We start from the raw sequence: 25,421 nt of genomic DNA, 5'->3' as shown, positions 1-25,421 counted from the left end.
TACAGGAGCAGGGGGATGAGACATCTGAGTGATGTGGGCCCTTTGCCACCTACTGTGAAGGTCTCAGCATCTTAGCTGATAGTAGTCCATATTTTGGTGTTTTCTCCTGCCAGTGAAAGAAAAATCTATTTTTGGACAGGCTTCTGGTAGATGAATTATTGGGTTTACTGCTGCACTATCTTGTATACTTTGTTTCTGCTCTGCACATCGCTTTCCTCTTTTATGTTTTTACGTCTTTTATGCGGTATCTAACCATCTCCTATTTAATGTCTGCGGTCTCTGACCATCTCCTATTCCATGTCTGCGGTCTCTAACCATTTCCTGTTTTGTATGTGGTCTCTGACCATCTACTATTTTATGTCTGTGGTCTCTGACCATCTCCTGTTCCATGTCTGTGGTCTGTGGCCACCCCCCCGTTCCATTTCTGCGGTCTCTAACCATCTCCTGTTCCATGTCTGTGGTCTCTGACCATCTCCTGTTCCAAGTCTGTGGTCTGTAGCCACCCCCCGTTCCTTTTCTGCAGTCTCTGACCATTTCCTGATCCATGTCTGTGGTCTCTGACCATCTCCTGTTCCATGTCTGTGGTCTGTGGCCACCCCCCGTTCCATTTCTCTGGTCTCTGACCATCTCCTGTTCCATGTCTGCGGTGTCTGACCATCTCCTGTTCCATGATGCGGTGTCTGACCATCTTCTGTTCCATGTCCGCGGTCTCTGATCATCTCTTGTTCCTTTTCTGCAGTCTCGGACCATTTCCTGATCCATGTCTGTGGTCTCTGACCATCTCCTGTTCCATGTCTGTGGTCTGTGGCCACCCCCCGTTCCATTTCTGTGGTCTCTGACCATCTCCTGCTCCATGTCTGCGGTCTCGGACCATCTCCTGCTCCATGTCTGCGGACCTTGACCATCTCCTGCTCCATGTCTGTGGTCTCTGACCATCTCCTGTTCCATGCCTGCAGTCTCTGACCTTCTCCCACTCCATGTCTGCGGTCTTGGACCATCTCCTGCTCCATGTCTGCGGACTATGACCATCTCCTGCTCCATGTCTGTGGTCTCTGACCATCTCCTGCTCCATGTCTGTAATCTCTGACCACCTCCTGTTCCAGGTCTGCGGTCTCTGGTGGCTTTTAGTACCAAAAATTCACTGAATATTATGTACGGCCCTTAGATGATGCCAGGGGCCACACCTATATCAGGTTAGGTGCCGACCCCTGGTGTAGAGGTGTTCAGATATTTGATGACGATCGTGTATCCTGCTCTTCCCCTGGCACAGTAGGAGACGCACTTTATTTACGCAGGTTGTTCCCTTGTTGGTTTTGGCACGGAACAGGAATCGCAACGCGGCTCCTGGCCCCTCTCCCAGCTGCGCCACTGACTGGCGGTAATGACATCAGGCTGGATTTATTAATGCCATTCCATAAAATATTCGTCTGAATATGTCTTCGAGCAAATTTGCCCCCCGCCATCCTCTGCAGATTCCAATACCTTCTCTGATCGCTCATTCCGCAATTAGCATCTCCCAATTGTCAGCCTAAATCTTCCCGATCGTTATTGCCATTTATTAGGCTAATCAAGAGCAATAAAATCCGGCTGAGACAAATTCCACTCTGATGTCGCAATAAACAATATGAATTTCCTGAGCGGATGTCTCCACGCTCGCTCTCAGGAAGGTTTTGAAAGTTTCTTTAGTATTTATCACTTTTATGATTAAATAATTCATAATCCAACTTCTTCTAATGGCTTCATATGAACAATTTTTTTTTTTCACGGCGAAATTCAGACAAAATGTTTGGGGTTTTTTTTCTTTTAATTTTAGGTAGAGTTAGCAAGGGTTAAATCTTCATCACTTTTTTTATTTTTTGCTCCTCTCCGCCATTGATCAGACCGTACATTGTGTATTTGTTACACATATAAAGTGGATTTATATTCTTTGCTGCTATTTAGAAATATATTTAAATGAAAATTTTCGTATTCTGAGTTCGGCTTTAAGGCAGGATGAGTTTTTAGGATCAGATGTAAGAAGTGAACTAAAGACGGGGCAAATCTGACACGGTCACAGCGACTTCCTGGTCGCCATGTGCTCTGAGATGACTACAGACTGACAGGCTTCCATGTTTTGGTGGCCTTGTCACCGAATGTGGATCGCCCTGCAGAGGAGTCTCCCCTGGGATTGAGTTGCAGTCATTGATGTGTAATAATTAGGTGTTTTCTGCGCGGCTGACCTGTTTACAGATAAATTATTCATCTGATTCGGCTTTTCTTATTCATGAAAGTAATGGATCACTTGACCTTCGGAGGAATGGATACCGAACACAAAAATATAATGCTGGATTTCTTCATTGGCTGGGCTGTCCATGATTTTGGAAGATTATTAACCAGTTCACCTCTCACCCTGTACACCCCTTTGGAGCACAGTATTTTATGAGCAGGAATTAATCAAACACAGTGTTATGCTGTATGGTGCCATTCACCTACATAGCACAATGCAAAGTAAATCAGCCCAAGGCCATATTAAAGTCTGTCCACCACCATTATGCAGCAGAGCCGGACCTCTGTACTCCATGTGTGAGCAGATGTCTGATCTGCCCCTTGTGAGTCCGACCTAGAGCCCTCTACTCATCAGAGTTGGAGCCCTCTACTCATCAAAGCTCACACCCCTGTTATTCAGAGTTGGAGCCTTCTACTCAACAAAGCTCACACCCGTTATTCAGAGTTGGAGCCCTCTACTCATCAAAGCTCATACCCCTGTTATTCAGAGTTGGAGCCCTCTACTCTTCAAAGCTCATACCACTGTTATTCAGAGTTGGAGCCGTCTACTCAGCAAAGCTCACACCCCTGTTATTCAGAGTTGGAGCCCTCTACTCAGCAATGCTCACACCCCTGTTATTCAGAGTTGGAGCCCTCTACTCAGCAAAGCTCACACCCCTGTTATTCAGAGTTGGAGCCCTCTACTCATCAAAGCTCACACCCCTGTTATTCAGAGTTGGAGCCCTCTACTCATCAAAGCTCATACTCCTGTTATTCAGAGTTGGAGCCCTCTACTCATCAAAGCTCATACCCCTGTTATTCAGAGTTGGAGCCTTCTACTCATTAAAGCTCACATCACCTTCAAGTGAGAGCTACAGACCTCCAATCATCAAAGCTCATACCGCCTGTGAGTTAGAGCTAAAGTCCTCCACTCAGCTCATGCCCCATGGATGCCCTCCAACCAATAAAGCTCACATCCCTTGGAAGTCAAAGCTAGAGCCCTCCACTCAGCAAAGATAATGTCCCCTGTGAATCAGAGCTGGAAGTTAGAGCTGGAAAACTTTACTGGGCAAAGCTCATGCCACCTTTTAAGTTAGAGCTTGAGCCCCCTTCACTCAGCAAAGCTCACACCTCCTGTGTTTTACAGCTGGAGACCTTCACTGGCCAAAGCTCCTGCCTCCTGTAAGGTAGAACTTGGGCCCTTCACTCGGCAAAGCTCACATCCCCTGTAAGTAAGCCCTGAGCCCTTTACTATGCAAAGGTCATGCCTCCTTTAAATTAGTGCTTGAGTCCTTCACTCAGCAAAGTTCACACCTCTTGTAAGTTAGAGCTTGGGCCCTTCACTTGACAAAGCTCATGCCTCCTGTAAGTTAGAGCTTGGGCCCTTCACTGGGCAAAGCTCATGCCTCCTGTAAGTTAGCCCTGAGCCCTTCACAGAGCAAATCTGACTACTCCTGTAACTTAGCCTTGAGCCCTTCACAGGGCAAGGCTCACACCTCCTGTAAGTTAGCCGTGAGCCCTTCACACGACAAACCTGATTCCTCCTGTAACTTAGCCTTGAGCATTTCACACAGCAAAGCTCAAACCTCCTGTAAGTTAGCCCTGAGCCTTTCACATGGCAAAGCTCACTCCTCCTGTAAGTTAGCCCTGAGCCCTTTACTATGCAAAGGTCATGGCTCCTGTAAGTTAAAGCTTGGGCCCTTCACTCAGCAAAGCTCATGCCTCCTGTAAGTTAGAGCTTGGGCCCTTCACTCAGCAAAGCTCATGCCTCCTGTAAGTTAGAGCTTGGGCCCTTCACTCAGCAAAGTTAATGCCTCCTGTAAGTTAGAATTTGAGCTCTCCAATCAACAAAGCTCACACCCAGGGGCGGACTGATCATTTAGCCACTTGGGCACTGTAGGGGGCCCCATGAGATGCCCCTGGTACCTTTCATAGGCTTTTTTGGGTGTGGTTAGAGTGTGGGCGAGGACACAGGGGCCCCATGATTTCCTATTGCCCGGGGGCCCCATGAGTTGTCAGTCCACCCCTGCTCACACCCCCGATGAGTTAGCGCTGAGCCCTCCTCCCGGCAAGGTGAGGGCTCTAGCTGTTACTCACAAGGGTAGGGTTTTTAGGAGGGTTCAGTTGGGCTTTAACCTAGTTATGTAACATGATATTCAACGTCTTGTTGCTGATCAAATAGAGCAAGAAGAATTACGATGTCAGACCTAAACCTTGCACCTCATAGAAAAAATGTAAGTTAGCAGAACCTATTTTTGTTCTTACAGGGTTCTTTAACGTACTGCACTAGGAACTGGCCCACGTGTCCCATATGGTAACGATGGCCTTGGTTGGAGGATAGGAAGCACTGCACAGTCACCTTCTAGTGGTCATTAACTGTCATCCAATGAATGTTTAAAGGCTTGGTGGTAGTTTTCACTCTGTGATGTCATCCGGGACATTATATCTCCCTCTGACACCAGTCTGCGATCTCCAGACAGTGCGGAGTCCTTCTCTTGTATAATGTGCACACGTTGAACTGGCAAAGGTCACGTATTCTACACCGCAAGTTTTCTCATCTGTTGTCTGGGTAGCCGGATCCAGTCTGAAAATCAGCCTAAATTAATTATGTACTAATTAGCATTTCCTCTGTCTTCTGCCGCTTTGATCCTATTTTCTTCAATCCCTCTCGGATCCCGTGTAGGATGACTCGTAATTAAGGTGCTTTGATGGCTGTTGCTATATAAAAGTTGCAGAGAGAAATATCCTCTCAGTAGGAGGATAATACAGATTATTTTAAAAATAGACTGGAATGAAATATATTCAGATTTAATAAAAAAATGGTACAACTATAAATAATATAAGTGTGTGGCTATGTTATTGTTACAGAACAGGCAGTGAGGTCACTAGGGACCAACTAATGCAGCCAATCAATGCAATGACAGCAGTTATGTCACTGAGAATGCAGCCTGTCCATCCATTAGAGACCAGCGACATCACTGAGAATGCAGCCTATTCATTCCCTGGAGAGCAGTGACATCACTAAGAATGCAGCCTATTCATTCACTGGAGACCAGTGACATTACTCAGAATGCAGCCTATTCATTCACTGGAGACCAGTGACATTACTCAGAATGCAGCCTATTCATTCCCTGGAGAGCTGTGACATCACTAAGAATGCAGCCTATTCATTCCCTGGAGAGTAGTGACATCACTAAGAATGCAGTCTATTCATTCCCTGGAGAGCAGTGACATCACTAAGAATGCAGCCTATTCATTCACTGGAGACCAGTGACATCACTCAGAATGCAGCCTATCCATCTATTAGACACCGGCGACATTACTGAGAATGCAGCCTATCCATCCCCTGGAGACCGGTGACATCACTGAGAATACAGCCTATCCATTCACTAGAGACCAGTGACATCACTGGGAATACAGACTATCCATTCCCTGGAGACCAGTGACATCACTGAGAATGCAGCCTATCCACTCAATAGAGACCAGTGACATCACTGAGAATGCAGCCTATCCACTCAATAGAGACCGGTGACATCACTGAGAATGCAGACTGTCCATTCAATACAGACCAGTGACATCACTGGGAATGCAGCCATCCATTCACTACAGACCAGTGACATCACTGAGAATGCAGCCTATCCATTCACTACAGACCAGTGACATCACTGAGAATGCAGCCTATCCATTCCCTGGAGACCAGTGACATCACGGAGAATGCAGCCATCCATTCACTACAGACCAGTGACATCACTGAGAATGCAGCCTATCCATTCACTACAGACCGGTGACATCACTAAGAATGCAGCCTATCCATTCACTACAGACCGGTGACATCACTGAGAATGCAGCCTATTAATTCACTACAGACCGGTGACCTCACTAAGAATGCAGCCTATCCATTCACTACAGACCGGTGACATCACTAAGAATGCAGCCTATCCATTCACTACAGACCGGTGACATCACTAAGAATGCAGCCTATCCATTCACTACAGACCGGTGACATCACTGAGAATGCAGCCTATTAATTCACTAGAGACCGGTGACATCACTGAGAATGCAGCCTATCCATTCACTACAGACCGGTGACATCACTGAGAATGCAGCCTATTAATTCACTACAGACCGGTGACATCACTAAGAACGCAGCCTATCCATTCCCTGGAGACCGGTGACATCACTGAGAACGCAGCCTATCCATTCACTAGAGACCGATGACATCACTGAGAATGCTGCCTATCCATTCACTAGAGACCGGTGACATCACTGAGAACGCAGTCTATCCATTCACTAGAGACCGATGACATCACTGAGAATGCAGCCTATCCATTCACTAGAGACCGGTGACATCACTGAGAATGCAGCCTATCCATTCACTACAGACCGGTGACATCACTGAGAATGCAGCCTATTAATTCACTACAGACCGGTGACATCACTAAGAACGCAGCCTATCCATTCCCTGGAGACCGGTGACATCACTGAGAACGCAGCCTATCCATTCACTAGAGACCGATGACATCACTGAGAATGCTGCCTATCCATTCACTAGAGACCGGTGACATCACTGAGAACGCAGTCTATCCATTCACTAGAGACCGATGACATCACTGAGAATGCAGCCTATCCATTCACTAGAGACCGGTGACATCACTGAGAATGCAGCCTATCCATTCACTAGAGACTGGTGACATCACTGAGAATGCAGCCTATCCATTCACAACGTAATGGTGATATCCAAATTGCTGTTTGCTAGAACAAGCCTTTTATTACCACCTCCTACCCTCCCCACCATCTAAATTTATTTTCTTCATTGGAAAAATGAGATCACAATTTCTTACATGTCTTCCAATACATTCCCCAGTCCTGACTTTTGAACCACATTTTCAGCATTTGACAAACTTAATTTGGGCCTTTCAGTCTGAAATCCTAATTTTCATAAACCCACCTGCATCCAATACGGGAAATGATTACATCCATGCATAGTGGGGAGCTCATTTCAGGACATAGTTGGTGATGGTAGGGAAGTTGTGCTTTTTATAAATACGCATTTATAACCTACAAGGCACCAGATCCCTCTAGCATGACCAATTAAAGGGAAACTCTGGACAATATTGTTTTTGGTTATGGGACTGAGAAAGGGGTAGAACTTAGAATCTTAGAACATCTATCTGGTTTTTATTGCTTTTTTATTGTTGTCCCCATTGGAGAGATTTCCCCTCACAACAGAAGAGTTAGTGCATTTGTAGTGCAGATCTGCCCTCTGCTGATGGTTTGGTGTATTGCTGTCTGCTTTTCAATAATCACTTGCAGTGCACTGTACATTGGTTTGCACAATCTGTCACATCTCTGTTACATTCAAATATGCGTGCAATTTCATGTTTTTTTTTCTTTTTTTTAAACATTCTATACAATAACACACAGGATTTTTTTTAAACCACATTTTATACAATTGTAAGTATGATTTTTTTTAAACCACATTTTATACAGTTAAACACATGATTTTTATGTTGTGGTTTTGTGGACGCCTTCATCACAAAGCTTAGTTGTAAACAAATACACAAGTTTGCGATACTTCATCTGGATTTACGTAGGCCACAAAGCAGCACGCCCTGTTGGTAAATACACTCAGCAGTGCGCTCTCCGGTACAGAAACCTATAATTGTGTCAACAGTTTGCAACACGTGACGCGATGTGTGTGTAGGATTAGCTGCTGTTTGCATAGGGAAAACTCGTCTAAGTAGAAACCAGTAGCTGCTCAATAATCTACATCCTGGATAGAGCTTCTGTTGTATCCCACATGGAAGAAAAATATATTTGAAATATATTGCAAAAATATTCTTCCCAAATATACTGACATATATTTGAAATGCTACAATTTTGGCCATATTTAATATATTTCAAAATATATTTAATTTCTATATATATATATACACACACATATATATATATACTGCATGAAAATTTTTTTTTAAAATACATTTCAAATATACTGTATGTCTTTGAAAGTACAAATCTGCATTTTTGGAATGCATTTACAAATATATGTAATAATAATATATGTTAAAATAACTTTGAAATATGTTAAAAAAAAATCTGAAGAATATATTTTAAAAATATATATTTTTTTAAATATATATTTTTTAAATACATTCTTCAGATTTTTTGAACGTATAAAAAAGTAATTTAAAATGTATATTTTTAGATATATTTCTAAACGCGTACTAAAAATGTAGATCTGTATTTTTAAAGACATACAGTATATTTGAAATTTATTTTTAAAAATATTTTGTAATAAAAACGCATTTCAACATGCAGTTTATATATATTTATTGAAATATATTTTGAAATATATTGAGTATGGCCAAAATTGTAGCATTTCAAATATATGGCAATATATTTGGGAAGAATTTTTTTAAAATATATTTCAAATATATTTTTCTTCCATATGGGATATCCGAACTTATCTATTCCTATGTTGTCTACAAATGTCTGGGGTAAGGAGCTTGTCACACCAGAAGATATGATTGTTAGACCACAGACTTAATTAGTAAATTAAAAAAGCGTTATTTATGCTTAATAAAGTAAATATGATATAATACATTTTTCATGCTTACTATTTGCAGATAGCAGATGGCACTCTATGTAGGGGAAATAGCATTCTGGAAACTCTATTAACAGCAAATTTACTGAAAAAAAAACCAGACGTGATTAACAGAAGAACTTTACACTGACTGCTAAATGATATAAAGAAGGGACACTAGCAGACAGACTACCGTCTATTTCACTCAGTGTTACACAGGCTGCCAGGAAGCAGGCAGAGCTGGACTTTCTTGTTAGAAATACCTAGCAAGTTTTACAAACTGGATGTTGTGCACCAAAAAAATAAAGGGATTTTTATAAAAAATAAAGATTCTTTACAAATAATTAAAAATATATATAAGCAATCAATATGTAAATTAATATAAATAAATCAATACAGTGGCCCAAAAGCCATTATAGCCTGTCTTCAATGTGAATGTGTAATGGTGCTATACTTTATAACCGAACACAAGTTAGAAAAATGAGCACCAAAAGGTGCGTAGATATCTTTTTCCCAGTCAGCTAACATCTTCTGTGCTCCCAGGGACAGCAAAATCTGGAATATACAGTAAAGCATGCCTGATTTAAAACTCATCAATGGTATATACTGTATAATGCAGAAAGTAAGAGAGGTCCTATTTATTAAAATGATTGCTCTAATTCACACTGTAACCCCATTTTGGCTGTTTTGTGTCCATTTTTAAGGGTCTGCCTAAGGAAGTTGCAATGTTGGCTTGCAGGGTAAAATATTAGTAGTAGTAGTATTTTATTGTGCACACATTATTATTGATAATATTATTTATTACCAATAAAAACAGTGGTCAAATATGCTGATATTATTATTATTATTATTATTATTATTAATAATAATAATAATTATATTTACTACTATTACTACTACTGATAATAATAATATTAATAATTTATTGTTAAACATGCCATAATTATTAATATTATTATAAAATTGTTAAATATGCTGCTATTATTTTTATTATTATTATTAATCATAATAATAATAACTACTACTACTACTAATAATAATAATAATAATGATTTATTATTAAATATGCTATTATTATTATTACTACTGTTGTTATTGTTATTATTATTATTATTATTGTAGTTATTATTATATGCAAGCAATTATTATAATTATTGTTATATTATGCATATAAACACATAGGAGAAGCAGGGGTTACTTTCTGTAAAGCAAATAGTAGTACAGTCTATAATTGGATGTAAATCTTGGCTTTCTCTAAAAGCTCTGCTTACTGTCTCCCCAACACATACCTCCAAATCCTTTCTATTGGTCATTAAAAGTGATGTGAAGCCTTATTTAACCAACAGGGAGTCTCCAAAGGTAGGAGGGGTTGGGTCCATACTTGACTTTTAAAAGGAAAGTCAAGCTATGCCCATAACATCAGTTGCCTGTGTGTCTGAATCGGTCTTTTGACAATTCGTTTCTAGTGAATCTAACTGCTGAACAGGGGCGGACTGACAACTCATGGGGCCCCCGGGCAATAGGGGATCATGGGGCCCCTGTGTCCTTGCCCAAACTCAAAAAAGCCTATGAAAAAGGTACCAGGGGCATCTCATGGGGCCCCCTACTGACCCCGGGCCCTCGGGCAGTGCCGAGTTTCCAAATGGTCAGTCCGCCCCTGCTGCTGAATATATGTTTCCTCATCACATGCTCAATGTCAGTTGCCCAGGTTTCTGACCTTCTGTCCATCTTTAATTATTGGAAAGAATTTGCAAGAAAACGCAAGGAGAAAACTTGTTAATTGTCAGGAGAATTATTTTACTGGGCTGTTTTTATGCATAGACAACAATTGAAGAAATGGCCAAAAACTGGTTAAATGAATGATTCTCCAATGTTTGTCTTCAGACAGACTTACCATCACAGGCTGCTAGGACATCCTCGCCAAGTGTTAGAGATGAACCTCCATGTTTCTCTTTCATGTTTATGTTGCTTATCAGTTTTTTTCTCTTTTTTTTCAGTTTTGATGTTGAAAATGGCCCAAATGCAGGACGCAGCCCCCTGGACCACCAGGCCAGTCCCGGTTCTGGACTGGTGCTCCACACCAATTTCCCCAGCCACAACCAGAGACGGGAGTCCTTCCTGTACCGCTCGGACAGCGACTATGACCTCTCACCAAAGACCATGTCCAGGAACTCCTCGGCTGCAAGTGAGCAGTAAGTTTGAAGTCCATGGATATCTGTTGGTGGATCCAAATGCCTTCTTTGCAGCTGTAAAGTGGAATTCAGCAGTTTTGATAACTCCCTCCCCCTTCTTCAGTTACTCAGCCTTTAATGTTCATTTAGGCGCCAATCACACTTTAAAATGCAGGCGTTAGAACACATTATTATCATTATTATACAGGATTTATATTATTATTATTATTATACAGGATTTATGGCACCAACAGTTTGCTCAGAGCTTTACAATATAACGGGAGACAATACAGCAACAATACAGTTCAATACAAGAGGGATAGGAGGGTCCTGATCCATGGAGCTTACAATCTAGGAGGAGCACATTACCTCAGCACCTGACAACACACCGGCTTTGTAATGCCATGCCTTTGTGAATGCATTATACAGTAGAGTCCAGTGCAGTAAAGCGCACCACAATGCATATACTGTGATCTCTGCTTGAACAGCTGCATTGGAGGGCAGGGGGACATGGAGAGTCTAATAGACCCCCGATGTCCCCATAAAGAGAACATGTCACCTGCCCATGCTATCACATAGGCTGCTGGTTAGCCCCCTTGTTGCTATAATTTTTTTTTAGTCGCGATTTTGGTCTTTCCATCATTCCCTGTCCTGGTGACATTGTTTATTTGAAGGTCATTACAAAAGACAAGAGGGCACACTCTGCACCAGGAGGAATAGATGTTTAACTTCATATCAGAAAGCCCCATCTGAGATTCACCATTACATCAGAGCCTCCCCATCACATCAGAGGTCCCCCCTTTACATCTGAGATTCACCATTACATCAGAGCCCCCCCCATTACATCTGAGATCCACTATTACACCAGAGCCTCCCCATCACATCAGAGGCCCCCCATTACATCTGAGATTTACCATTACATCAGAGCCTACTCATCACATCAAGACCCCCCCCCCCATCACATCAGAGGTTCCCCCCATTACATCTGAGATCCACTATTACATCAGATCCTCCCCATCACATCAGAACCCCCTCCCCCCAATCACATCAGAGGTTCCCCCATTACATCTGAGATCCACTTTTACATCAGAGCCCCCCAATCACATCAGAGCCCCCCAATCACATCAGAACCCCCCCCCCCATCACATCAGAGGTTCTCCCATTACATCTGAGATCCACAATTACATCAGAGCCCCCCAATCACATCAGAACCCCCCCATAACATCAGAGGTCCCCCCATTACATCTGAGGTTCATCATTACATCAGAGCCTCCGCATCACATCAGCCCCCCCCCCCCCATTACATCTGAGATTCACCATTACATCAGGGCCTCCCCATCACATCAGAGCCCCCCCCCCCACTACATCTAAGATCCACTATTACATCAGAACCCCCCCCCCCCCCCATCACATCAGAGGTCCCCGTCAGCTTTTTATTTTTTGTCATCAATATGTGCCGTACTAATTCCTGGGCTTAAGGTGGTGCTGTGCAGATCCAAATAAAGAAGATATCCGGCATATCCATCAATAAAAAAATAAAACGTAGAGTTATTCCATAAAGACCCAACATTCCAGGGGACACAAAGGATCCCTTTCTAGTCTCTTTCATTACCATGAGAAAGGTGTCCTTCAAGTCCCCGAAAAGTTGAGTCTTTATAGAACGATGATAAACTTGGTATTGCACTTTTCCAGATGTGCTGGCCAACATCTTTACTATGATTTTTATTCTTTTTCTTATTGCAGAGTTTCCTTCACTTCCTATTTTGTAAAATGTTGTACCCAAAACAGGAAGGGAAGGGAAATCTCTATCTGAGCCCTAATTAGATATAAAATCTGACAGGGGTTTTAGCCTTTCCCTTCCTATCCAAAGCAAGTCATGGACACAGCGGAAGGAGTCTCACTTTTCCTGGTTGAATTAGGAGCATGCAGTTCAGTTTGGGCACCACTTCCCAAAAAGGATATCAGAGAACTGAAGAAAGTGCGGAGATTGTAACCAAAGGGATAAAAACCATGGAGGAGCTCAGCTATGAGGAAAGATTAGAGGAACTGAACTTATTCTCTTTTGTGAAGAAACTAAGGATGGATATGATCTCCATGTATAATACATAAGGGGGGATATGATCTCCATGTATAATACATAAGGGGGGATATGATCTCCATGTATAATACATAAGGGGGGATATGATCTCCATGTATAATACATAAGGGGGATATGATCTCCATGTATAATACATAAGGGGGGATATGATCTCCATATATAATACATAAGGGGGGATATGATCACCATGTATAATACATAAGGGGGGATATGATCTCCATGTATAATACATAAGGGGGATATGATCTCCATGTATAATACATAAGGGGGGATATGATCTCCATGTATAATACATAAGGGGGATATGATCTCCATGTATAATACATAAGGGGGGATATGATCTCCATGTATAATACATAAGGGGGGATATGATCTCCATGTATAATACATAAGGGGGGATATGATCTCCATGTATAATACATAAGGGGGGATATGATCTCCATGTATAATACATAAGGATGGATATGATCACCATGTATAATACATAAGGGGGATATGATCTCCATGTATAATACATAAGGGGGGATATGATCTCCATGTATAATACATAAGGGGGGATATGATCTCCATGTATAATACATAAGGGGGGATATGATCTCCATGTATAATACATAAGGGGGGGGGGGATATGATCAGCATGTACAATACATAAGGGGGGATATGATCACCATGTATAATACATAAGGGGGGATATGATCTCCATGTATAATACATAAGGGGGGGATATGATCTCCATGTATAATACATAAAGGGGGGATATGATCACCATGTATAATACATAAAGGGGGATATGATCTCCATGTATAATACATAAGGGGGGATATGATCTCCATGTATAATACATAAGGGGGGATATGATCACCATGTATAATACATAAGGGGGGGATATGATCACCATCTATAAATACTGTACATAAGTGGTCCATATAGTGAACTTGGTGTAGAGTAATTGACTTTCAGATCATTACAGAGGACAAGGGGTAGCTTTACATCTGGAGAAAAAGAGATTTAGCCTCCAAATCCAGAAAGGCTTCTCCACAGTAAGAGCTGTAAAAATGTGGAATAGACTTCCTCGGCCAACTCAGTAAGTTGTTTAAAAAAAAAGAGCTGGGTGTTTCTAAATCACAAAATATAATTAAATACTAACAGTTTAGGTAATAACATCAGAGATTGATGACTCAGGGAAAATCCAATTGCCTTCTGTGGGATCAGGAAGGAATTTTCTTTCTCCCTCTGGAGAAAATTTCTTCACAGGTGTGTTTTTTTTATGCTTTGCTTTTCTCTGGATCAGCTGTGGATATAGGATGCTGTATATGGGGGTTTCTATTTATTATTTTTTTCACTTTCACTGAGAAAGATGGTCAGGGGACAGAGACTCAGGCGGAAACCAGTGGCTAGTGGGGAGTCAATTCAGGAATACCTGAATCTGCTTTCCGTGGACTGACAATCTAAGTCAACATTAAGCATAATTTAGTTTGCTAAATTCATATTTCAGGTATTATAACCTTCTTCTTTATTTTTTAGGCATGGGGATGACCTGATTGTTACTCCATTTGCCCAGGTATGTACCTACAGGTAACCTAAAGACTTCTCTGTACATTTGATACATGGAAGTGTTTTGTTAAGTATTTGCCTTTATTAGGGTATCATGGTTTAAGCTGCATACTGACCCTGTGTCAATTTTCCAGGTGCTGGCCAGTCTGCGCAGTGTAAGGAATAATTTCACATTACTAACCAACCTTCATGGAGCACCAAACAAGTACGTGTCTACACCATTCCATTTGTTTGGTTTTGTTTTTGGGTTTTTTTTAAGCAAAGCATATTCCAGTTAATAAGCTTCACTGTATTGTCTGTTGTGGAGAATTCACTTACAAAGGTATATGGATAAGTTCAGAGACAGGCAACAAAAATGATGAAAAGTCCAAGGGATAAAACATAGCAGGAGAGGTTGCTGGAACTTAATATGTACAGTCTGGAGGAAAGAAGGGAGAACATGACTGAAACCTTTAAATACATTATGGGAGTGATTGAGTTTCAGGAGGTTCATCATGAAGCTAAAGCTTGCCATGTATGATTTCATTTTCTTTTGTTCAATCAACCAGTTGAATGATAATAAACAAATGAGACAATTCCCCCATCCACACATTCAATGTAGATAGGGGAACCCTCCCCGCTGAATTATTGCATTTTGACAGCCTTTCCTGTCATCACAATACAATGATCAGTGTTGCCAGCTATAGTTGGCACAGCTATATAGGTCGATCGATCCTGGTCCCTGTGGGACCGCCTGAATTTCGATCCATGAATGGCTGGCTTTAGATCAAAAACACGAGGGGGGCATGACTCTCAAACTAGCATGAATAAGCTTCAGAACTAACTTTAGAAAGTATTATTTTACCCAAAAATTAGCTAATTATTATTATTATACAGGATTTATATAGCGCCAACAGTATGCGCAGCGCTTTACAATATAAGGGAGTACAATTACAATACATTTCAGTACAGGGGGAATAGGAGGGCCCGGCTCGTGGAGCTTACAATCTAAAGGAAGGGGGAGGTGATACAAAAGGTGATAGCTGCGGGGGATGATCTGGTGGAGGTGATTCAAGTACAGTTCTTAGGTGGAGGTGGGGTAGGCTTCCCAGAAGAAGTGAGTTTTCAAAGATCGCCTAAAGGCAGACAGGGTGGGGGCTGACTGGACATGCTGTGGTAGGGAGTTCCAGAGGATGGGAGAGGCTGTGGAGAAGTCGTGGAGGCGAGCGTGGGAGGAGGTTGATGAGGCAGCTAGAGAGGAGGATATCATGGGAGGAGCGGAGTGGGCGATTTGGGAGGTATCTGCAGATGAGGTCAGTGATGTAGCTGGGGGCAGTGTTGTGGATGGCTTTGTATGCTGTGGTTAGTATTTTAAATTTTATACGTTGGGTTAGTGGAAGCCAGTGGAGGGATTGGCAGAGAGGGGCAGCAGTCGCTGATCAGTTGGTAAGGTGTATGAGTCTAGCAGCAGCATTCATAATAGACTGAAGGGGGGATAGCCTGTGTAACGGTAGACCAGTGAGGAGGGAGTTGCAGTAATCGAGGCGGGATATAAACAAGGCGTGGATAAGTTGTTTTGTAATACTTGGAAAAGACATCCAACAGGGGTAGTGAGTTAGACAGCAGTAAGTGTATTTAAAGAAGAATTCCTGGTATGGATATTTTTTTACATAGTAACATTGTTCCAGCTTGGACCAGCATAACTATGTAAATACCATACCTGTGGGATCCATGTGGAAGCTGGATACAGTAAGGCAGCCACCCGACACAGGACCCAGAAACAAGTGGAGATCTATGGAGTAGTATCACAATGATATCCAGCTTCCAGAAGGATCCCATAGGCATGGTACATACAGTGAAGGAAATAAGTATTTGATCCCCGGCTGATTTTGAATGTTTTCCCACTCACATAGAAATGATCGATCTACAAATCGAATGTTCGGTGTATTGTAACACTGAGACAGAATAGCAACACAAAATTCAAAAGAAATGCGTGTCTAATAAATGATATACTGATTTGCATGTTCATGAGGGAAAAAAGTATTTGATCCCCTGTCATTCAGCAGGATTTCTGGCTACCAGGTGTCTTTCATACAGGTAACAAGCTGAGATTAGAAGCAGTCTCCTAAAGGGAGTTCTGCGAATCTCATTTTGTATTACTAAAGGAAATATTTAAATATTGTAAGTATTTTAGTATTACTAAAAGAAATAGTGTGTTTGGGACAGCTTGGCCTGAACAAACTATTTAAAATGACAGCAAAGCTGAACGTAGGATTTAAATGGGCCGGCCCAAGTCTAGCTTGACAAAAAATATAATACTAATTTGCACACCTTAATGATTTTTATAAATATATTTTTTTAAGGACATGTAAAGCTTTTATTTGACAGCAGGATTTTGTCAGCAGGTCTGGGTCAATGATTCATGGCCAGGACCTGCTGATTGGCTGGGTCTAATCACAGCCCAGAGCCCTGTGCTGTCAAGCAACACAGGGCTATGTACAGAGGGAATGATCTCTTTGTTTCTTCTCCCTGCACAGCAGGGAGAAGGAACAAATAGATTTTTTAGATTTTTAGTAAAAAGCAGCACATATTACGTACATAAACACTTGGTAGGCACACACTTAACCCCTTGATTACCCCAGGATGTTAACCCCTTCCCAGCCAGTGTCATTAGTACAGTGACGGTGTATAGTATTATCACTGAACACTGTATTGGTGTCACTTGTGATGTCAGCGGCAGTTAGTCAGTTACCACCAAGTGTCAGTTAGTGTCAGATTGCCTGCCACACTATAACAGTCTCACTATATGTCTCTGATCAAAAAAAAAAATTCCAGTATAGGTACCATAATGTGTAGACGCTATAACTTTCACACAAAAACAATTAATATACACCTATTGGGATTTTTTTTCTCACCAAAGACCATATTGTTTTTTAATCAAAATTGTTGGTCTTTTTACATTAATATAATAAAAAAAATAAAATAAACTCAGTGCTGATTAAATACCACCAAAAGAAAGCTCTTAAATGTGAAAAAATGCTATAAATTTAATTTGGGTAAATCATTGCATGACCGTGCAATTACCAGTTAAAGTAGCACAGTGTTAAAAAGCAAAAAATGTCCTGGTCGTGAATGGGGTAAAACCTCCCGGAGCCCAAGTGATTAAAATGTTTTTATACAGATGTGTCAATTAGAAAAGTGGGGACATAACAAATTTGATTTTTGCTGTAGAGTTTAAAGTCTATGCAAACCCTAACAATCAACTTAATTTATTTTCTCCCTTTGATCTGTTAAATATACTATTGAAAGCATCCAGTAATATTATTCTGAGGACTACAGGATCCCACCCATCAATGTTATCATCGAGAGGACAGGGTGTGTTACCAGTAGTCTGGTCTTGTTTCTGTTGTTCTGATACAGTACAATGAATGAACGTCATCACCCTAGCAAGTGCACTGCTGGCAGAATGACTGGTTGAAAATAAAGGTAAAGAAGCCTGAATAAATAATGAATGCTGCCACGACAGGACAGGTAAGTTGCAGTAAATTACATTTCTGTTTTTGGATTTAGGTACTCTGTAAGCATTTTTGCTTCAGTGCTGAACTTCGCCATCTAGTGGACATAATTCATTATTACAGGTAATAGCCATTTTGACAGACTAACATTTCTGCCACGCACCCAGGCATGTGCAATTGTACATGAAACTCTAAAAAAAAATAACCTTGTCTGAGTATAGATCTGTATGGGTTCTCAAGCATGTTTAAAGAAGAATTCCAGGTATGGATATTTTTAAATAGTTATATTGGTCCAGCTTGGACCAACGTAATGATGTATATACCATATATACAGTACATAAAGTGCAGTGCTTAATGTGACAGGTAATTATAAGGAAAAAACTGTGAAAAAAGTGTCAAAAAAATAGTCCATCCAAAAATAAAGAAAAAGTCCCAGAGGCTGTGATGAAACACAGGAAATCCAAGGACAGTTGTGTCACCAACCACTCAAACACAAGGCTTACCAGAAAGGCATGACCCCCTGTTAAGAGTGGTCAATCGCGCTTTGTTAAACAACCCAGAAAGCCTGTCACTCGGATCCACCTCCAGATCACCAAGAGAGCAGATAAAGATCTTCTAAACAATGGAACTTAAGGGTAGCTAAACCAGTTAGGATAAGGTTCAGACTCGTGGTAGGAAACATGTAAAGAAAGAGCGCTCTACATAGTGTAAAACCATAATCACAACATTTATTTAAAATATAGTTGCACTCACATGAAAGCAGACATCATAGGCATTGATAGGAAAAAAATCCAAATTTTCCAGTTTCCAAAATGGCCGCCACCCGCTGCGTAAATTGACGGCGCTATATAAGTACCTGAAATAAATAAATAAAATAAAGGAGGAATCTGATCAAAGGGCCAAAAAGAAAAATAATAGGGATTTCAATGATTATAAAGAAAATGTGATGGATCCACCTATTAGACATGTGGTTTACATGTTGAAATGTCCATGTGGTTTGGAATATGTGGGGCGTACGACACGCGTCCTCCATGTTTGTTTGAGTGAACACATTGCCAATATAAAGAAAAGGTTTGAAGGAGCACAGTGTATCCAATTATTATGCTTTAAAACATAATAGTAACCCTGAGGGTACCACCTTTATTGCTTTAGAGAAATATACTCCGGATTGGCGAGGGAGTAATGCCAAAAGAACTATCTCTAAAGCCGAGACCAGTTGGATTTATCGGCTCAAGAGTTATTCATCGTGGGGTCTCAACATCGAGTGGGATATTAACTGTTTTATCAACAATAGTTAATTATAATTCATGTATAATTCTTTGTGTATATGATTGTTTGACTTTTTAGTCACAGAGGATTAACTCCCGATATGTGTATGCCCTTGGATATTGATGGTTGGAGGGGTAATTTTTAGTGTTATGTATTTATTTTTCATTTTTTATTTTATTATTTTTATTTTTCTCATATTTTTAATATTGAAATTTCATTGGCTCTGCTTAAGAACATTAGATGGTGCTCTATTAGTCAGCTCTAATCGGTTGGCTTAGTAATTGGTAGGAGTTTTAATGATTTTTGTTAGTCACCACAGGGTGGAGCTTCATTTAAATTTTTGCACACCTTTAGTGGACTAATATAATTTTTAATTGCCATCTGGTCTTCTGGCACTACATGGCAATGTTTCCAGTTGATTAGAGACTGATTACTCTGCAGGTATACTTCCTGCTTCCTTTGTCTAGTGTGGCCAATCAAACGTGATCCTCTGGGGCTTCAGGTCTTTTATAAGGAGCATGGTAAAGCGTGTGGGCATGCCCCTGATGACGTTACCTGTGACAAAATGTGTAGGGGGGAGCCGCGTACACACACTACTGAGCATGCGCGATCGGGTGGCGGCCAGTTTGGAAACTGGAAAATTTGGATTTTTTTCCTATCAATGCCTAATGATGTCTGTTTTCATGTGAGTGCATCCGTACTTTACATAAATGTTGTTTTAATGATTTTACAAGATGTGGAGCGCTCTTTCTTTACATGTTTCCTACCAGGAGTCTAAACCATATCCTAAGTGGTTTAGCTCCCCTAATTAAGTTCCATTGTTTAGAAGATCTTTATCTGCTCTCTTGGTGATCTGGAGGAGGATCCGAGTGACAGGCTTTCTGGGTTGTTTAACAATGTGCGATTGACCACTCTTAACAGGGGGTCATGCCTTTCTGGTAAGCCTTGTGTATGAGTGGTTGGTGACACAACTGTCCTTGGATTTCCTTTGTCTGGGACTTTTTCTTTATTTTTGGATGGACTATTTTTTTGAAACTTTTTTCACAGTTTTTTCCTTATAATTACTTGTCACATTAAGCGCTGCACTTGGCCAACTCATACACTCTCACGGCTTCAACTACCACCTCTATGCCGACGACACACAAATCTATCTCTCAACCCCCCACCTCACCCCCTCGGTCTCTGCCCGAATCACACACCTACTGAGCGACATATCAGACTGGATGTCGCTCCACTTCCTTAAACTGAACCTCTCCAAAACCGAGTTTCTTGTCTTCCCCCCAGCCCGGACACCACCCCCCATTGACTTCTCCATCACATCCAACAACGCCAATATCAAACCCGCCCTGCAGGCCAGAGTACTTGGTGTCATTCTGGACTCCAACCTATCCTTCCAGCCCCAAGCCCAATCTTTAACAAACTCATGCAGACTCCACCTCCGCAACATCGCCAAAATACGCGCGTTCCTAACCCCAGAAACCACTAAACAGCTCATCCACTCCCTCATCATATCACGACTCGACTACTGCAACTCCCTCCTCACTGGCCTGCCTCGCCGCTGGCTATCCCCGCTTCAGTCCATCCTGAATACGGCTGCCAGACTCATTCACCTTTCCAACCGCTCCGTTTCCACCACCCCTCTCTGCCAATCCCTCCACTGGCTTCCAATTGCGCAACGGATCAAATTTAAAATCCTAACACTGACGTACAAAGCTGTCCACCATACTGCCCCGAACTACATCACTGACCTAATATCCAAGTACCACCCAACACGCACACTCCGCTCCTCACAAGACCTCCTTCTCTCTAGTTCCCTGGTCTCCTCCTCCCATGCCCGCCTCCAGGACTTCTCCAGGGTGTCACCCATCCTCTGGAACTCCCTTCCCCAACCCATCAGATTATCAGCTACTCTCCTCTCCTTTAGGCGCACCCTGAAAACCCATCTCTTCAGGGAAGCATACCCCCTGCTAACTTGACCGACCTCCTCCACTCTTCCTACCACTCCATCCCCCACAGCTATCTCCTCCTGTACCACTATCCCGTCCCTTCTAGATTGTAAGCTCGAAAGAGCAGGGCCCTCGATCCCCTCATGTTTTGCATTGTATTGGTATTGTTCTGTCACATGTTCTGTCCCCCTTTGTAATGTACAGCGCTGAGTGAACTATCGGCGCTTTATAAATACTGTATAATAATAATAATGTACTGTATATATGGTATATACATCATTACGTTGGTCCAAGCTGGACCAATATAACTATTTAAAAATATCCATACCTGGAATTCTTCTTTAAACATGCTTGGGAACCCATACAGATCTATACTCGGACAACAAGGTTATTTTTTTAGAGTTTCATGTACAATTGCACATGCCTGGGTGCGTGGCAGAAATGTTAGTCTTGTCAAAATGGCTATTACCTGTAATAATGAATTATGTCCACTAGATGGCGAAGTTCAGCACTAAATCCAAAACCAGAAATGTAATTTACTGCAACTTACCTGTCCTGTCGTGGCAGCATTCATTATTTATTCAGGCTTCTTTACCTTTATTTTCAACCAGTCATTCTGCCAGCAGTGCACTTGCTATTCTAGGGTGATGATGCTCATTCATTGTACTGTATCAGAACAACAGAAACAAGACCAGACTACTGGTAACACACCCTGTCCTCTCGAGGATAACATTGATGGGTGGGATCCTGTAGTCCTCAGAATAATAATACTGGATGCTTTCAATAGTATATTTAACAGATCGAAGGGAGAAAATATGTGAAGTTGATTGTTAGGGTTTGCATAGACTTTAAACTCTACAGCAAAAATCAAATTTGTTATGTCCCCACTTTTCTAATTGACACATCTGTATAAACACATTTAATCACTTGGGCTCCGGGAGGTTTTACCCCATTCACGACCAGGACATTTTTTGCTATTTAACACTGTGCTACTTTAACTGGTAATTGCATGGTCATGCAACGTTTTACCCAAATTAAATTTATAGCTTTTTTTCACACTTAGAGCTTTCTTTTGGTGGTATTTAATCAGCACTGAGTTTTTTTTATTTTTTATTATATAAATGTAAAAGACCAACAACTTTGATTAAAAAACAATATTTTTTACTTTCTGCTATTAAACATATCCAATAATAAATCCAAGTAATCAGACTTCTTCATAAATGTATTCTGCTACGTCTTTGGTAAGAAAAAAAAATCCCAATAGGTGTATATTAATTGTTTTTGTATGAAAGTTATAGCGTCTACAAATTATGATACATATACTGGAATTTTTATTTATTTATTTTTTATACTAGTAATGGCGGTGATCAGAGCCTTATAGTGGGACTGTTATAGTGTGGCAGGCAATCTGACACTAACTGACACTTGGTGGTAACTGACTAACTGTCACTGACATCACAAGTGGCACTAATACAGTGTTCAGTGATAATACTATACACTGTCACTGTACTGATGACACTGGCTGGGAAGGGGTTAACATTCCTGGGGTAATCAAGGGGTTAAGTGTGTGCCTACCAAGTGTTTATGTACGTAATATGTGCTGCTTTTTACTAAAAACCTAAAAAATCTATTTGTTCCTTCTCCCTGCTGTGCAGGGAGAAGAAACAAAAAGATCGTTCCCTCTGTACATAGCCCTGTGTTGCTTGTCAACACAGGGCTCTAGGCTGTGATTAGACCCAGCCAATCAGCAGGTCCTGGCCATGAATCATTGACCCAGACCTGCTGACAAAATCCCGCTGTCAAATAAAAGCTTTACATGTACTTAAAAAATATATTTATAAAAATCATTAAGGTGCGCAAATTAGTATTATATTTTTTGTCAAGCTAGACTTGTGCCGGCCCATTTAAATCCTACGTTCAGCTTTGCTATCATTTTAAATAGTTTGTTCAGGCCAAGCTGTCCCAAACACACTATTTCCTTTAGTAATAGCAGCAGCAACATACAGCATACAGCACTGTGTTCTGGCAGTGGTACTGGGACTTCCCAAGTCGGGCTGAGTGCTGCTTAGCCATTCACAGGAAGCCTTGTATTTTTATGAATGAATACAAGGCTTCCTCTGATTGGTTGAGGTGGAGATTGTGGTCATCCGCCTACCTCTCTGCCTAAGCTGATCAGAGAAAACCTTGTATTCATTGATAAAATACAAGGTTTCCCGTGAGCAGCACTTAGCCCAACTTGATCTTGTTTCGGGAAGCCTGCTGGAACACAGACCTGTATACTGTATGTAGCTGATGCTACATGTAGTATATACAGTGCTGACCAGGGGCGGACTCACCATTTGGAAACTCGGGCACTGCCCTAAGGCCCAGGGTCAGTAGGGGGCCCCATGAGATGCCCCTGGTACCTTTTTCATAGGCTTTTTTGAGTTTGGGCAAGGACACAGGGGCCCCATGAACCCCTATTGCCCAGGGGCCCCATGAGTTGTCAGTCCGCCCCTGGTTCTGACAGCAGGTGCATCTATTAGTAAAGGAAATAGGACAGCTTGGACCAGGTAGACTTAAAGCAAAGCTGGCCTCTATCACAAAAAGGTTAGGAGCCATTTTGGCCACAAAAACATTACTGGCGCTGCATTAAATCATATACTGGCTTCACATGTACAATAAAATTAAAAATTTTCCCAAATATTCAAAGTATTGGAATCAAATTCGAACAGAAAATATCAAAACAATCTGAATTCATTGTGACCAATGACTGAATAGAAAAGAATCTATTCGAAATTCAAATTTCGGAGGAGGGCTATATTCTTTTTATATTATATTCTCTTCTGTTTTTTATATTCTATTTTTTCATATTCTATTCTATTAGTTTATATTCTATTCCTTTATATTCTACTCTTGTTTACTCTAAGCTTTTTTTATTCTATTTTGTTTTATTCTATTTCATTTGAATTTCAGAAGACAGCTATATTCTTTCTATTTTATTCTATTCTATTTGAATTTCAGAAGATGGCTATATTCTTTATATTCTATTTAGTTTTATTCTTTTCTTTTTGTTTTCTATTCTATTCTTTTTTAGATTTAAATTTCAGAAGAGGGCTATAATCTAATATACACAGTCTTTGAAGGGAAATCGGCAATAGTCAGCAATATGTTTACATTTCAAATTTGTTTTCTAATTCGTTCCGAATTCAGTTCGAAGTTGGATAATTCATCATTTCAGACTAAATTTTGTTTCGATATTTTTGATTTGTTTCAATTTGTTACTAATGTAATTTGGAAATATGGATACATCCGAATCTCTGCCTAACGAAAAGTTTGTCTAAATTTTAACTCGAAATGAAACGAACCGCACATGCCTACTCCCCAACCGTCTCGTCATAATGCTAAATGAGCAATTGGGAAATCAGGATGTGATTGGGGGACACTTTTATTCCAGCCATGTCTGGGAGTCTGAAATAATGAACTGCTACTTAGAAACCTCTGATGAAGCCAATAGACATTGAAGACATTGGCTCCAAACTATTTTTGGATGAGTTCATCTTTTCCATTTGTACTTTGTTGTCAGTAGCAGGGGTGGACTGACAACTCATGGGGCCCCCGGGCAATAGGGGATCATGGGGCCCCTGTGTCCTTGCCCAAACTCAAAAAAGCCTATGAAAAAGGTACCAGGGGCATCTCATGGGGCCCCCTACTGACCCTGGGCCCTCGGGCAGTGCCCAAGCTTCCAAATGGTCAGTCTGCCCCTGGTCAGTAGTTGTAAACCCAACTGCTTCTGTTCAATAGAATAAGCTTTGTACCAGCAGACAACACCACTAGATGGAGACCTTTCCTTTCAGATCTTTTGTGATATTAGACTCAGCGGACAAAGCCAACATATCAGGATAAGGCTTTGTATTTTCAGAAGTGTCACATTTAAAGTTTATATACAAACAGTAAAAAAAACAGTAAAAAAAAAAGACAAGGGAAGGTAATAAAGGAGTTAATAAAAATTATTTGGGTTAGCTAAAATTTTAATTGCAAATTAGACAAGAAACAAAATTAAAAACTAATTACAGTAAACAT

The 25,421-nt window shown here is 41.0% G+C and overlaps 1 protein-coding gene across 2 annotated transcripts in view; it reads left to right on the top strand.

The window, feature by feature from the left end:
• PDE4B (phosphodiesterase 4B) overlaps window positions 1-25,421 on the top strand; it is a 545,522-nt gene that overhangs the window by 373,980 nt on the left and 146,121 nt on the right. For both annotated transcript variants that reach the window (XM_089687949.1, XM_089687950.1), the window contains 3 exons: window positions 10,825-11,019; window positions 14,621-14,657; window positions 14,785-14,855. In XM_089687949.1, the coding sequence (XP_089544075.1) occupies window positions 10,825-11,019; window positions 14,621-14,657; window positions 14,785-14,855 (303 nt within the window). The remainder of the gene's footprint in view (window positions 1-10,824; window positions 11,020-14,620; window positions 14,658-14,784; window positions 14,856-25,421) is intronic.

The sequence above is a fragment of the Staurois parvus genome, unplaced genomic scaffold, assembly GCF_062004578.1.
Source record: "Staurois parvus isolate SC_StPar_1 unplaced genomic scaffold, SC_StPar_1.0 ptg000441l, whole genome shotgun sequence".
Classification (NCBI taxonomy): Eukaryota; Metazoa; Chordata; class Amphibia; order Anura; family Ranidae; genus Staurois; species Staurois parvus.
Note: the sequence above shows the minus strand (reverse complement) of the source record. Positions and strands in the feature narration are given on the sequence as shown.